The sequence below is a fragment of the Adiantum capillus-veneris genome, chromosome 9 (genome assembly GCF_014529385.1).
Source record: "Adiantum capillus-veneris isolate H3 chromosome 9, ASM1452938v2, whole genome shotgun sequence".
Classification (NCBI taxonomy): domain Eukaryota; kingdom Viridiplantae; phylum Streptophyta; class Polypodiopsida; order Polypodiales; family Pteridaceae; genus Adiantum; species Adiantum capillus-veneris.
In genome coordinates, this window is record NC_140939.1 from 3,774,184 (window position 1) to 3,787,564 (window position 13,381).

The window sequence follows — 13,381 nt, forward strand, 5'->3', positions numbered from 1 at the left end:
GGGGACACACAAAGATAACTGCCTTTCAGACATTGAAAGTGACTACAAGACCAGTTTTGACTTTGTCGAACTTGCAGAAGTCTTTTGAAGTATATTGTGATGCTTGTGGTCGTAGTCTGGGTGCAGTCTTAATGCAAGAAGGCCATATCATTGCTTACAAGAGCCGATTGTTCTCAAGACCAGAATTGACAGCACAGATTTATGAGAGAGCTTTTGGCGGTTATCCATGCTCTTACTCAGTGGCGACATTACCTACTCGGAGCGGAATTTACTGTTCACAGACCATCAAAGTTTACGCTACTTCTTGTCACAAAAGCAACTATCGGAAAAGCAGATGCGGTGGGCAAACATCTTGTCACAGTTTCACTTCCAGATTGTCCATGTGCAGGGACAGAAGAATTTGGGTGGCAGATGCTTTGTCTCGAAAGCCGTTGGTACTGGCTATTTATGTGATACATCATAGGAGCTTTGAGGATATGGTCGATCAATATGCCACAGATACAGATTTTGTAGACATTTTCACACGGATACGAGATGGAGAGACAGTAGCAAGATATTCCATTCCGGATGGCTACTTGATGAGGAAAACCATGTTGTGCGTTACACAGCCGTTGAGGAAAAAGGTTATGACTGAATGCCACTGTCCGCCTTTTATGGGTCACCGCGGCATTGCTACCACCATGAAAGGGGTAGATAGGTACTTCTATTGGCCGAGACTCAAGAAGGATGTGGACGAGTTTGTGGGCAGTTGCTTGGTATGCCAGAAGGTCAAGTTAGACAGGCATAAAGCACAAGGATTGTTACAGCCTTTGCCCATACCCACTCGCCCCGGGAAAGTATTGCAATGGATTTCATTTTTGATCTTCCGAGAACACAGAGTGGTCACGATGGTATCTGGACTGTTATTGACAGATTAAGCAAGCAAGCTCATTTCATTCCAGTGAAGAAAACAGTCAAGCCGGATCACCTAGCGAGACTGTTTGTGGCCAAGATCTTCAGATTACATGGCATGCCCGAGACAATTGTCTCCAACAGGGACCCCAGATTCACAAGTTTGTTTTGGAAGGCTATTTGGGAGAATATTGGCACGCGGTTGCAGTTCTTGTCATCTTTCCACCCGCAGACTGACAGGCAATCTGAGATTGCTAATTCAGTGGTAATAGATTTAATGAAGTCTTACATCTCGGATCAGAAAACTCAATGGGAAAAGTACTTACCTTTGGTGGAATTTGCCTACAACAACACGGCACACTCTTCGACAGGGAAGGCGCCATTTGAGATTATTGAAGGTGCTCCGAAGGTTCCATCCTTCCTAAGCACGAAAGATAAGATTTTTGAAGCCAATGAGTACACGCGCGACTTGGACACGGCTTTTGCGAAGGTCCGCGAGGCTTTGCAAAAACCTCAAGTTAGACACCAAAAGGCAGCAGATCACCATCGGCGCTATTTGAAATTGAAGGAGAATGATTGGGTGCTCTTACGTTTTGAGAAGGCACGCCTAAGAGAGGCTTTTTCCAAAGCTTAGTATGCGATACTACGGACCTTTCCAGATCTCCAAAAAGATCAATGTGTCTCCTTCCGACTGAAGCTGCCCGACACTTGGAGGATTCACAATGCATTTCATGTGAGTCTCCTGAAGCCTTTTAAAGGTCATGTGCCTGAAGATGGGGAGCCTGATGAGCAACCCGAAGTGGAAGAAAACGAGGAGATCCTTGTTCCTGAACAGATATTGGCACATAAGGACAAAAAGAATAAGGGTAAAGTGAGAAGGCGGTTCTTGGTTAAATTCAAGAACTATCCTGCATTGGATGCGAAGTGGATGGAGAAGGAGGACCTAGCAGATACTCCTCAGATTGTGAAACTTTACCTTGAAGTTGGTTTAGCATAGTCTATTCCAAATGGAACCCCGAATTCAGCTAGGCCAGAGATCCGGTGCAGTGGGTATGCACAAGAGGGGAGTTACTCCGCTCCTTTGTCAACAGATGCCTCGATTTTTGAATACTAGTCACTGATGTCTCTTTGAGCTTCAGGGATACTGAGAGTTGAGAGTATTCTGTTGTATGACTTTATGAAATAGAATTCCGGATAATATGAAACTGATTTGTTCTTGACTTGTTTAAGTGCAGGAACTGATAGACGAAATGACTGCAGCATTTTGGTCTGAATGATCTCGATAGACATGGTTGCAATAGGGATTAGTCAATCGGGCATCTATGAGGTCCTGAGTCGATCTAGATGCGATTGCTAATTGTAGTGCCGATAAATCATGGTCTGAGATCCGAAAGAATGCTGAATGTGATTTGTCATGTGATGTCAAGTGATGTCTTGTGATGTCGTGTGATGTGACTGTCAATTGGTACATGTGCTAGATCTGTGTTCCTAGTGCATAGGTACTAACAGTCAATGTCTGCTAAGACAGTTTATGGTTTCTATCTGTTTTGCACGCGTAATCGAGGGCGATTACAATGCTTTCAAGAGGGGGGTATGTCACAACCCAATGACGTAGCGTGCCCAGTACACACACACACACACATGCCCTCCTTGATATGGAACAATCCCAGTAAGGTTGGCGAAAATTCTACGCTAGGGCTGACGTGGCATTGCCGTACGGAATCCGGCCTTTTCCGGTGCATTTTACGAAAGGCTGACGTGAAAAAAAGTTGTACGGAATTCTCAACTTTGCGTGAGAAAAGCAGTAAAAATCCTACACATTATTTTGGGGCAGCTTTTGGTAATTATTTAAGCAGAGCTTAAGAGAGAAAAGAACATGCTTTTGATTTTGAAGCTTTTGGGCTCAGCTTTTAGCATCCCTTGTAAATCTATATATTAGTAGTTTGGGCTCTCACTTCTCAAAGCATCTCGACGCAGGGTCTGAGAGTGAGTTCCGACTACTCGCTTGTACTTTGAGTTGCAGATTAATACAAAAAGAAATACCGAAAGGGGCGCCAGTCTTTGGGGCGAGTATCTCTAGGCACGGAACTCCGGCGAGCCAGTGTCAAATCAATTGTGAACTGTTTTGAAGTATTTTTCTTGTGGTGTCGCGGTAGAATCTCGAATTGGAGTGTCCAAGTCTGTTACAGATCGTACTGATCATTTACAGATGTTTTGATGCACTAAGATCACTGACCCAATTCATCTCATCCAAGTTGAAACTAGTGATGCACTAAATTCATATGCTTCACATGTCACATCCGTATTGCACTAGAGCCACGTGGACAAGCTACTGCTACAATTTAGTGTCGGTCTTAGCTAGCTTAGGATCTAGCTTGGCATTTTTTGAGCCTCTAGGACGTGCATGATCAAGCAGGTCATAGTTGTTGCACAGTATAGCCACTTAAGCATTATAGACATATGAACAGTCACTTAAGTCGTTTATTAATAAATGACTTTGACATGACATTTATAAAAAGTGGGTAGGGCAAACGGCTTGATCTTCAAGTTTTAGGATATCACAACTCAGTACCCACAGGGGCATCCAGAGTGTCACAAATTGCTGACGTGCCAAGCCACTAAAGACCCGACAGGTTAGGGCTCTCCGAGCCTAAACCTAGCCGACCTGTAGCTCCCGACCGAGGGGTTTATAAGTTTTTACCAACTTATAGACCCTCGAATGGGGGGCCAAACTTTAAAAGAAGTCTTTATCAACTTATGGGACCCCGTCCGATGGGGCCCTAGTGACATTAGCCAATAAAAAATAAAGCAGGACCACCACACACTCCAAAATTGATAATGCAACTGGTTGTACGGATGTCCCCGCGTTTTGCGCTGACAAGCTGTACGGATGCCGCGAATTGCGCTGACATGCAACACTGCACTGTACAGATTTCTGTGTGCTGCACTGCTGGTTGCTGATGTGGTAGAACTGTACGGAAGCTCCTCAATTTTTGCCAAAGTTTACAGGACATTTTTGGACCTCCTTATTCAAATCATTAGGAACCAATCTTTTATTCAGTTCAGCTTATCATCCACAGACTGATGGGCAAACTGAACGACTGAATCAAATATTAGAGGAAATGTTGCGACATTACATACACACTCGCCTTAATTGTTGGGAAGAATATTTGCCATTGGTGGAGTTTGCTTACAATAATTCCTTTCACTTAGCAATTGGCATGACTCCCTTCCAACGAACGGACACCATTGATTCCTACAAACTTTGTGATACAACATAAGGTTGCTTTGGCAGATCAATTGGTAAATGAGATACAAGATATTCTTATCCAGATCAAGGACAAGTTGGCATGTGTTCAACAGAATTATCAAAAGCAAGCAAATAAACATCGTCCCGCATACACAGAGGCTTTTGCATAGCAAACTGATGGCGTGGCAACTGTTTTACGGACCTCCAAAAATTCGTTTTCATGTTGATGTGGCACTGTAGGACATTCGTTATTTGCGTTGGCCGTTGACGTGGCAATTGTACGGATTTCCGCAATATGCGCTGGCTGTTTTTTGAGGGCTAGCTTTTGAGGATCCAAAAACTCCATCTTGTTTATTCCGATAAGACCAATTTGCTTGTCAACACCGCAAACGACTAAAGCTTCAAGACCACTATAATCATAGAGGGCTCCACGTGTCACAAGAATCGAGCAGACTTAGTTATTTCAACACAACTTGAAACTCAGAGAGAGAGAGAGAGAGAGAGAGAGAGAGAACCACACGGTAGACATGGAGTGGTAAAGTTTCACTCCCACATGCTCTGGCCCCAAAACCCTAGCGCCTCTTTTGGTATTTCTTTTAAATTGAGATGTAGAGACTACAACAGCTAGGAGAAGCGCTCTCTCCAATCTGCAACTGCTAGACCTAGAGGAGCCTCCCACAAGGCATCTTTTAAAGATCACTAGCCGAAAAGCATCAGATAGAAAAATCTGGCGCTATTCTAAAAATAACTGCTAATCTTGGCACCCAAAAGCTTTTCCGGATATGTAGCCACACTGCCATGTCATAGTTGTCAATACAAGCTCCACGTTGTTACTTTTGTGAAAAACAACAAGCAAGGGACACAAGTCTAAGTCCAAGTCTTTTCTTGGCTATTGGGACTTAAAACTCACAAGTTTCAGCTCTAGTGACAAAGAAGATGGGCGTCCATGGAAAAGAAAGCATCAAAGAACCGAGTCCCGAAGAACCAGAAGGCAAGAAAGCACTATAACAGTTCTAGGGAAGAGGATGACTCAGATGACAGATCATCTACCACTGGCTCTACCTTTGAAAGAAAGGATAGCCACATACTTTGACCAACTAATTATGATGATTTGAAACCACAAAAGGGCAATAAAGAATTCAAGGATGGCGAACAAAGTGTCAAGTTCGATACCTTTTCCGAGTTTAAGATTTCATACAAAGCTTTGTCCTTTATCCACCAATTTGACACCACTTTTTCGAGAGGCAATTTTACAGAGGCTTCCAAGGTTCGAAAAGTAACATCCCAGCTTAAGTAATATGCACAAACGTGGTGATCGACTCTTCTATTGCACGGCAAGGCAACTCGCAATTGGGTGGAGTTTAAGTGATTGTTTTTGTAATGGGAGGGGCACCACGTGCCAACAAAAAAGAACAGACTTCAGACACTTCAAAACAACTGAACTGAAAGAAAAACACTGCACACGAGACACGGAGTGGCGGAGTTCCATCCTAAGAGAGCACTGGCCCCAAACCTTGGAGCCCCTTTCAGTATTTCTTTGTATTGATTTAACTCGGTACAAGGCCAATACCTCTACTCTACATCTCCACGGGGAAGCATGCCAAAGAGTGAGCCCTTGGCACATATTTAAAGGCCCCTTGGCCATCAAAAGCAATTTACATGAAAAGCACCAAGTCTAAAAGCACTTGGTCCCAAAGCTAGCGCATAAATTCACCAGCGCAAATTACAGAAATTCGTACACTGTCACGTCATCAACTGAGTGCAATTTGAGGACGTTCGTACTGCTGCTTGGTCAGCATGTCAACGCAATTTCTAGGTCTTCCATACAACTGCCACGTCATCAGTTCTTACACAAGACTAGTGTGTATGTGTGTGTTTGCTTTATTTAATTTGCATCCCATTGGACAAGGTCGGGGTCCCATAAGTTGCTAGGGGTTAGGATTTTAATCCTAACCCTTCTTTAATGCTTGGAGCACTCCGCGAGGATCTGTAAGTTGGTGAGAACTTCACCTTCTTCTCCTTCTGCTAGGGTTAAGGCCCCTCAGCAGGATCTGCATGTTGGCTAGGGTTAGGTTCAAGGGGCCCTAACCCGTTAGGTCTTCAATGGCTTGACACGTCAGCAATTTGTGACAATTTTCATCTCTTTGGTCGACACCACAATACAAAGCAAAAATTTTGACTGCATGGAAATTTGAATCATTTGCGGCTGAAGGAAGAAGACACTCTTCTACTTACAATCAAAAAATTTAGGATACTTTGCTACCTGTAGCTTCCCTTCCAAAGGTCTCTCTCAAAGAAGAGATGGAGCGATATTGTTGCAATCTTGTTAGGTGCAGCGGAATGAATGTTTGCGCTTTGCTCAAGATGAGTGCTCCGAACTGTGCTCAAGGTTCCTTTTCGTTCTTATGGCAGGTAGAGCCTTCCGTTCTTAATGAGAGAATGCTATGATCACAAACAAAGTGAACGGACACTGTGCGTGAAAGTGTATGAGACTGAGAGAAAGAGAGAGAAGAGAGATACGACACCAGAGACGTTGTAAAACCCTCCTCCGAAGGCCCTATTCTTGTCGGCGAGAGTGGTCTACTTATGATTGCACAATCTGGTACAAAGTGAATGCATGGGACTGATGCAAGTCTAGGCTATGTTGGCGATGACGACGGTAATGACGAAGTCGACCTAAGGGCTAAAATCTGTAATCCTTTATCTGCTGTCCAAAAACGCTATGGGTTGAAATCTGCGACTAGTCCAAAAACGCTGATTTGGGGGCTGTTTTCTATGGGTCTTTGTCGCTGAAAATCTGCAGGTTTAGGGCTGAAAACTGAGATTATTACCGGGCTGAATCTGCTACTCTTTTACTGCTGAAAATCGACGAAGGCTGAAATCTACAAATGCGGAGATCTTCAAAAACGCTAGGGCTGCATATCTCTGCAAAAACGCTAGCTGTGTCTGCTTCTTCTGGCGATGAATGCTGATGCAAAAACGCTAGCACTGGGTCTTCTGGCGATGGTGCTGAGTGAAAACGCTAGAGGATGCTGCTTGCTTCTGTGGCGAGACTGATGCAAAACGCTAGGGGAGGTTCTTGCTTGGAGGGGGAAACCGCCAAGGTCTTGTTGAGAAGTAAGTTGCCTGCTGAGCTTGGCTCCTGTTGCCTCTTCTGCCAAATAGTGTTGGCTCTAGTTTGCTTATATACAAACTTAGCAAAATTGCCCTACCTACTTTCCAACAAAAGTCACTTAAAAATAACAAGTAAAAAATGTCAAAAATAGGTAAAATAGGCTAAATGCACTGAAAAATTCCTCTGATGGATTCTGATGGGAATGCTTATGATCATGCTGTGTGCAACCAGAGGATATGTATCTACACTAAGTGACTGGGCATGCACGGTCTGCGAACCGACTCACAAAAGTGCCAGATCGCTTCTAAATTTAGACTGACTGGACTGACGGAACCCTTGTTATGAAGTAGCTTGTCCATGGACACATAGGGTTGGATGTGTCACATGACATCCCCTCCTTTTCAAAGTGAGGTACTAGTACCGAACTGTATGGCATGGAGGGAGATCGCCAATAGCATCCGGAATCTTGGAAGGGACTCTTCGCCGGCCCACTCAATGTGTGGGTCGTGCGATACTTGAACTTCATAAAGGTCTACAACGCTTGCTTCTTTGGGCCGCGCCGAAAGCGACACAAAGTCTTGTGTGGCTCCTTCAATGCTTCTTCGTTTAGAATCCTGCTTCTTCCATCTTCAAGAATCTCCACGGTTGAAAATTCCTGAAACCACTTCCAACACAAAAACATGAACATACCCATTCCATGTAAAGTGAGTGGAAAAAATCTTGTCTTTCTCAGAGATTGTGCATGCAATGTAGATGAACAAAGAGACGGAGTACCAAACCGTTCACCACACACACGTAAACAATGAGATCGAATCTTGTATAACTGATCTAAATCAATCAATTGTGGCAATTCACAACGGAAATGCCCATACTTGGTGCTCATACTTTCATGTGCTCTTTCTACAAATGTGTCATGCCAAGGAAGAGACATGGAATGTGACTTCCTTCATGAACAATCCGCATACATTCGTGCTCATTCATGAGTGAAACGTGCTCAACGTACAATATGTCATGCCTAGGAAAAGGGATCACATAAAAACGATGACTAAAATATAGAAAACGATCACGAATGAGACACTCGAACAATGTGTGCGTATAAATCATGCGAACACATAATACTTCCTGTGAGGGTTCTTTGGACCCAAGCTCGAGAGCCAAGATTGGTTCTTCGGAATCTATCAAATCTTCCTGTGGGGGTTCTGTGGATCTCGACTCGAAAGCCAAGATCGATTCTTCGTGATTGATCGAATCTGTAACGATGTTAGCTTCGCTAGAAAAAGCATCAACTAACGCATCTTCCTTGTGAACAATTACATCATCTTCATGCAAATCATCATGCTTGTGAGAAATCACATCTTGATCATGCAAATCATCATGCTCGTCATTATCATTCAAATCATCATCATGCAAATCATTGTCATTCAATTCATCATGCTTCTCATAATCATGCAAATTTTGTGTGTCATGCTTTGGAGAAGAAGAGACTGAGAGAGTCTCCTTTTCCCGAATCTCTTGCATCTGTGTCTGAACTTGAGAAAAGAGCCGCAACATCTCTTGCATTCTTGCTTTGTTCTCGCGATCAAATCTTGCTCGACTTTCTTTTTCTTCCAAGTCGTACTGACGCTCTATGGCTGCCACGCTTTCTTCGTAGTCACGATCTATGGCTACCATTTCTTCTTCGTAGGCCTTTCTTTCTGCTTCGCGTTCTAACTTTCTTTCCATAAAGAACTGCTTCAACTCCTCTATAAAAGTTAGTGCAATCCTTGGCGTAGACGGGAAGGGGGAGGGTCGGAAAAACCTCTTGGTGGGGAAAATTCTTCTTTGCCTCTGTCATGCTCATCACCTCCAAGCGAAGTATCCATTCTGCTTCGAGTGATGACCATTCTGAAGTCGTGGGTTCTTGTGGTCTTGGGTTCTTAAGTTCACGAGCAACTTAGGTTTTTGGGGTTCTTGGGGTTCTTGAGGTTTTCTTTCGCTTGCAATCTGTGTTTGAGAAGGATCTTCTCTTCACCCGAGTTCTGCTCTTTTCCGCGGGTGCACCCCTTGGCGACCTTGCGCTCACACCAAGGTTGCTTTTTCCCACATCACATCGATTGGCCGGCCGCTAAGTGCACGGTCCGCTCTCAATGAGTGAAAAGAGGCACAAGGGGAGGCTAGACAAGCCCTTCTTTCTTGGGATTCCTGTCACTTTTCAAAACACAATTAAAAATCGACACGCCCAAACGAACTTCGGTTCGTGCGATCTCAACAAGCAAAAAAAAAAAAAAATTATGTGGTTCTTGTGGTTCTTGTGGTTCTTTCCTTGAGTGATACAGAACACTGCCAAAGCTCTGATACCAATGTTAGGTGCAACGGAATGAATGTTTGCGCTTTGCTCACGATGAGTGCTCCGAACTGTGCTCAAGGTTCCTTTTCGTTCTTATGGAAGGTAGAGCCTTCCGTTCTTAATGAGAGAATGCTATGATCACAAACAAAGTGAATGGACACTGTGCGTGAAAGTGTATGAGACTGAGAGATAGAGAGAGAAGAGAGATACGACACCAGAGACGTTGTAAAACCCTCCTCCGAAGGCCTCACTCTCGTCGGCGAGAGTGGTCTACTTATGATTGCATAATCTAATACAAAGTGAATGCATGGGACTGATGCAAGTCTAGGCTATGTCGGCAATGGCGACGGTGATGACGATGTCGACCTAAGGGCTGAAATCTGCAATCCTTTATCTGCTGTCCAAAAACGCTATGGGCTGAAATCTGTGACTAGTCCAAAAATGCTGATTTGGGGGTTGTTTTCTGTGGGTCTTTGTCGCTGAAAATCTGCAGGTTTAGGGCTGAAAACTGAGGTTTCTTAACGCTGAAAACTGAGGTTCTTACCGGACTGAATCTGCTACTCTTTTATTGCTGAAAATCCGCGAAGACTGAAATCTGCAAATGCGGAGATCTTCAAAAACGCTAGGGCTGCATATCTCAGCAAAAACGCTAGCTGTGTCTGCTTCTTCTGGCAATGAATGCTGATGCAAAAACGCTATGCACTAGGGTCTTCTCGCGATGGTGCTGAGTGAAAACGCTAGAGAATGCTACTTGCTTCTGTGGCGAGGCTGATGTAAAACGCTAGGGGAGGTTCTTGCTTGGAGGGGGAAACCGCCAAGGTCTTGTTGAGAAGTTGCCTGCTGAGCTTGGCTCCTGTTGCCTCTTGTGCCAAATAGTGCTCTCTCTAGTTTGCTTATATACAAACTTAGCAAAATTGCCCTACCTACTTTCCAACAAAAGTCGCTTAAAAATAGTAAGTGAAAAATGTTAAAAATAGGTAAAATAGGCTAAATGCACTGGAAAATTCCCCTGAAGGATTCTGATGGATTCTGATAAGAATGTTTATGATCATGCTGTGTGCAACCAGAGGATATGTATCTACACTAAGTGACTGGGCATGCACGATCTGCAAACCGACTCACAAAAGTGCCAGATCACTTCTAAATCTAGACTGACTGGACTGACGGAACCCTTGTTATGAAGTAGCTTGTCCACGGACACATAGGGTTGGATGTGTCACGTGACAAATCTACCCAAAGAACTTCAAATATACTCTCTAAAGCGAAAAGTCTCCTAGCATTCATAGACCATGCTTTAGATGGTTAATCACTAATGACACTCGACATTTGCGACAAAAACACCTATATCCAAACCTTCAGACAAATACTTCAAAGGAAACGAAGGGCTGGTCCAAAAGAAGAAGCCCACAGTCCCTTCGATGTCAGCCAAGCAAAAGAGGGAATATTATAAGCAAGAGAAGTGCTATGGGTGTAGCAAAGTAGGGCATGTGTCAGCAAAGTGTCCTAAAAAGCAGAAGAAGCCAGAAGACAAAACCGTTAGCAGTACAAGGGCATTGTCAAGGTTACATAGGGCACGAGGACTTCCATATCGTGCCACTTAAGGGGTGTGATGTGCTTTTCGGGGATGCCTTGGCATCACAAGAATGATGTGGTGGTCCGGTCAAAGGCTAGAAAGCTTCAACTAAAAACTGGCAAAGGCAAAGATACAATTATTGATGTCAAATTAAAGGGCGAGTCAATTCCTATAGTATCAGCTTCGGCCATTTCTAGCTTAATGAAATTTAGTCTTTTTGCTTACCTGCTCTTTCTGAAACCTATGGATGAATCTCAGGATTCATGTTTTTCAGACTTAAGAGTCAGAGCGTCAGGGTTTCCTTCAAGCTTATGTCAATTGTTTCTCAGAGGTTTTCTCGCGCGAGTTACCTCTGAAAAGACCAAAAGACACTATTGAATTGATTCTAGGGAGTACCCCTTCGAACCAACCACCTGACAAAGTAAGACAAGCTCACTGTGAAGAAATTAAAAGCCAAGTCAACGACCTTTTAGAGAAAGGCTTGATCCAACAAAGTTCTTCGTCTTTTAGTTCACGAGTGCTACTTCTGCACAAGAGAGACGGATCTTGGAGGACGTAAATCGATTACCGGGCTTGTAACAAGATTACGATCAAGAACACATTTCCAATACCCAGGATCAACGGTATACTTGATAGATTACAAGATTCTAGTTGTCTCAGTGGAATCATTCTTACAAGCCTTGCCAAATTACTGTAACTCTAGATTCTAGAGAACTTCAGGAGCAGAGTATGCGACATCCATTACTTGACGGCTTTATGTCCCTTCCCCTCAGTGATGCTACAAAGCACTTTCTCCATAAGCAATTAGCTTTTTGCAAGTTTTGCACGTATGGAAACTGAGACCTTTGAAGTGCAGAGTAGGAGCTGCCAAATCCGAGTGCCAAGTGCTAGCTTGCTGATTGAAGCTAGCAAAAGGGAAGAGCCACACTTTTTTATGATGATGAAGCGAGAGATAGGGAGCTTTGTTGAGGAACTTCAAAGGAGATCATTAACACTTGCCTTACCTTCATGTTGTGACTGATGGAGTGATAATGTCAGAATGAATTGGATTCGAGGAAGATAATGGGAGTGGAAAAAAGATGGTCATATATGAAAATGGTGAGCGGATGTTCTAGTATCAATATCTGTGCATGCAATTAGTCCATAATTGCTCGAGCCTTCTATTGTGTGTGTATCATTTTTAAGCCATAGTGGTGTCGCACCAGTTCCAGGAGATCCCCACATGCCAACATGCAAAGCTTCAGAACATCCCGACACGCCACCATGCAAAGCTTTAGGACATCCAGACAGCTCAGGCCGCCTCCTGATCATATCCAGGTACCCTTTACGTTTACCCACTATCGTTCATTGTGGTGCTATTTTCTATATCGTTGATACAAACAATTATAATCATCAGTACGTTTTCAGGGATTCGTTCTCTCTCTCTCTCTCTCTCTCTCTCTCTCTCACAGAGAAGGTGATCAAAGCTTACCAAGGACGAGGGAGCACTCCGCCGCAACATAGCAACGTCAGCACGGCAAGTCCGCGTGGGGTGTGTGTGTGTGTGTGTGTGTGTGAGAGAGAGAGAGAGAGAGAGAGGGGGGGATCAGAGAGAGGTTGTCCTAGCTATAGACTAGAGACCGAGCAACAGGCTGATGCAGTCAGGTCGTTCTCCATGAAGCAGTGCTGCAGGGGATCCAGCAGCAAGGGGCCACGTGTATGACGTGAGTCGGGGCGCCTCTGTGTTTTCAACTTTTCGGCTTATCTTCGCTTTTTACACGTCACTGAGTTCGACTTTCCACCTAAAAGTTAAAACCTCGTAGGGGGTGAGGATGCATATGGGTCGCACCCAAAGGAAGTAAAAAGAGAAGAACAAGTGAAAGGGTCACGACGGCTTTCAAAAACAATAAGAAAGTGATAGAATTGTTAGGTTGAATTAAACTGGTATCAGTGTTTGGGAAAGGATTGCCTCAACTTACATATCATGATGAAATCTTGTAGGTTGAATTAATTGGTCAGTGTTTGGGAAAGGATTGGTCTAGAACAATACATGTCATGATGACATCTTGTAATAAGTAAAGCCTAGGAGTAGGTGTGGTTTCTTTGTCAAGCAGAAAACTTGTAATCCTTTGACTCTCAAGGCTCAATCTGAGCTCAAGGTTGGTGTATATTTCTGATGTTCTTAATACTATCCACTCACAATTGTGAGTTTTGCAAAAAAAAAAAGGATTGCCTCAACTTAGTCTT

General features: G+C 43.8%; 1 protein-coding gene across 4 annotated transcripts in view; it reads right to left on the minus strand.

The window, feature by feature from the left end:
* The window catches only part of POP2 (Pyridoxal phosphate (PLP)-dependent transferases superfamily protein), a 155,999-nt gene extending 143,076 nt beyond the window's left edge, over window positions 1-12,923 (minus strand). Inside the window, exons 1-2 of one of the 4 annotated variants that reach the window (XR_015189080.1) lie at window positions 12,627-12,914; window positions 12,358-12,517 (exon numbers count right to left, since the gene is read on the minus strand). Coding sequence is in view for 2 of the 4 variants with exons in the window: in XM_086519398.1 (XP_086375524.1) it covers window positions 12,358-12,420 (63 nt within the window). In the remaining 2 variants the exon portion in view is untranslated. Of the gene's footprint in view, window positions 1-12,357; window positions 12,518-12,626 lie in introns of all 4 variants that reach the window. The other 3 variants (XR_015189081.1, XM_086519398.1, XM_086519399.1) reach the window with 3 other exon arrangements.
* Between the last annotated feature and the right edge of the window lie 458 nt (window positions 12,924-13,381).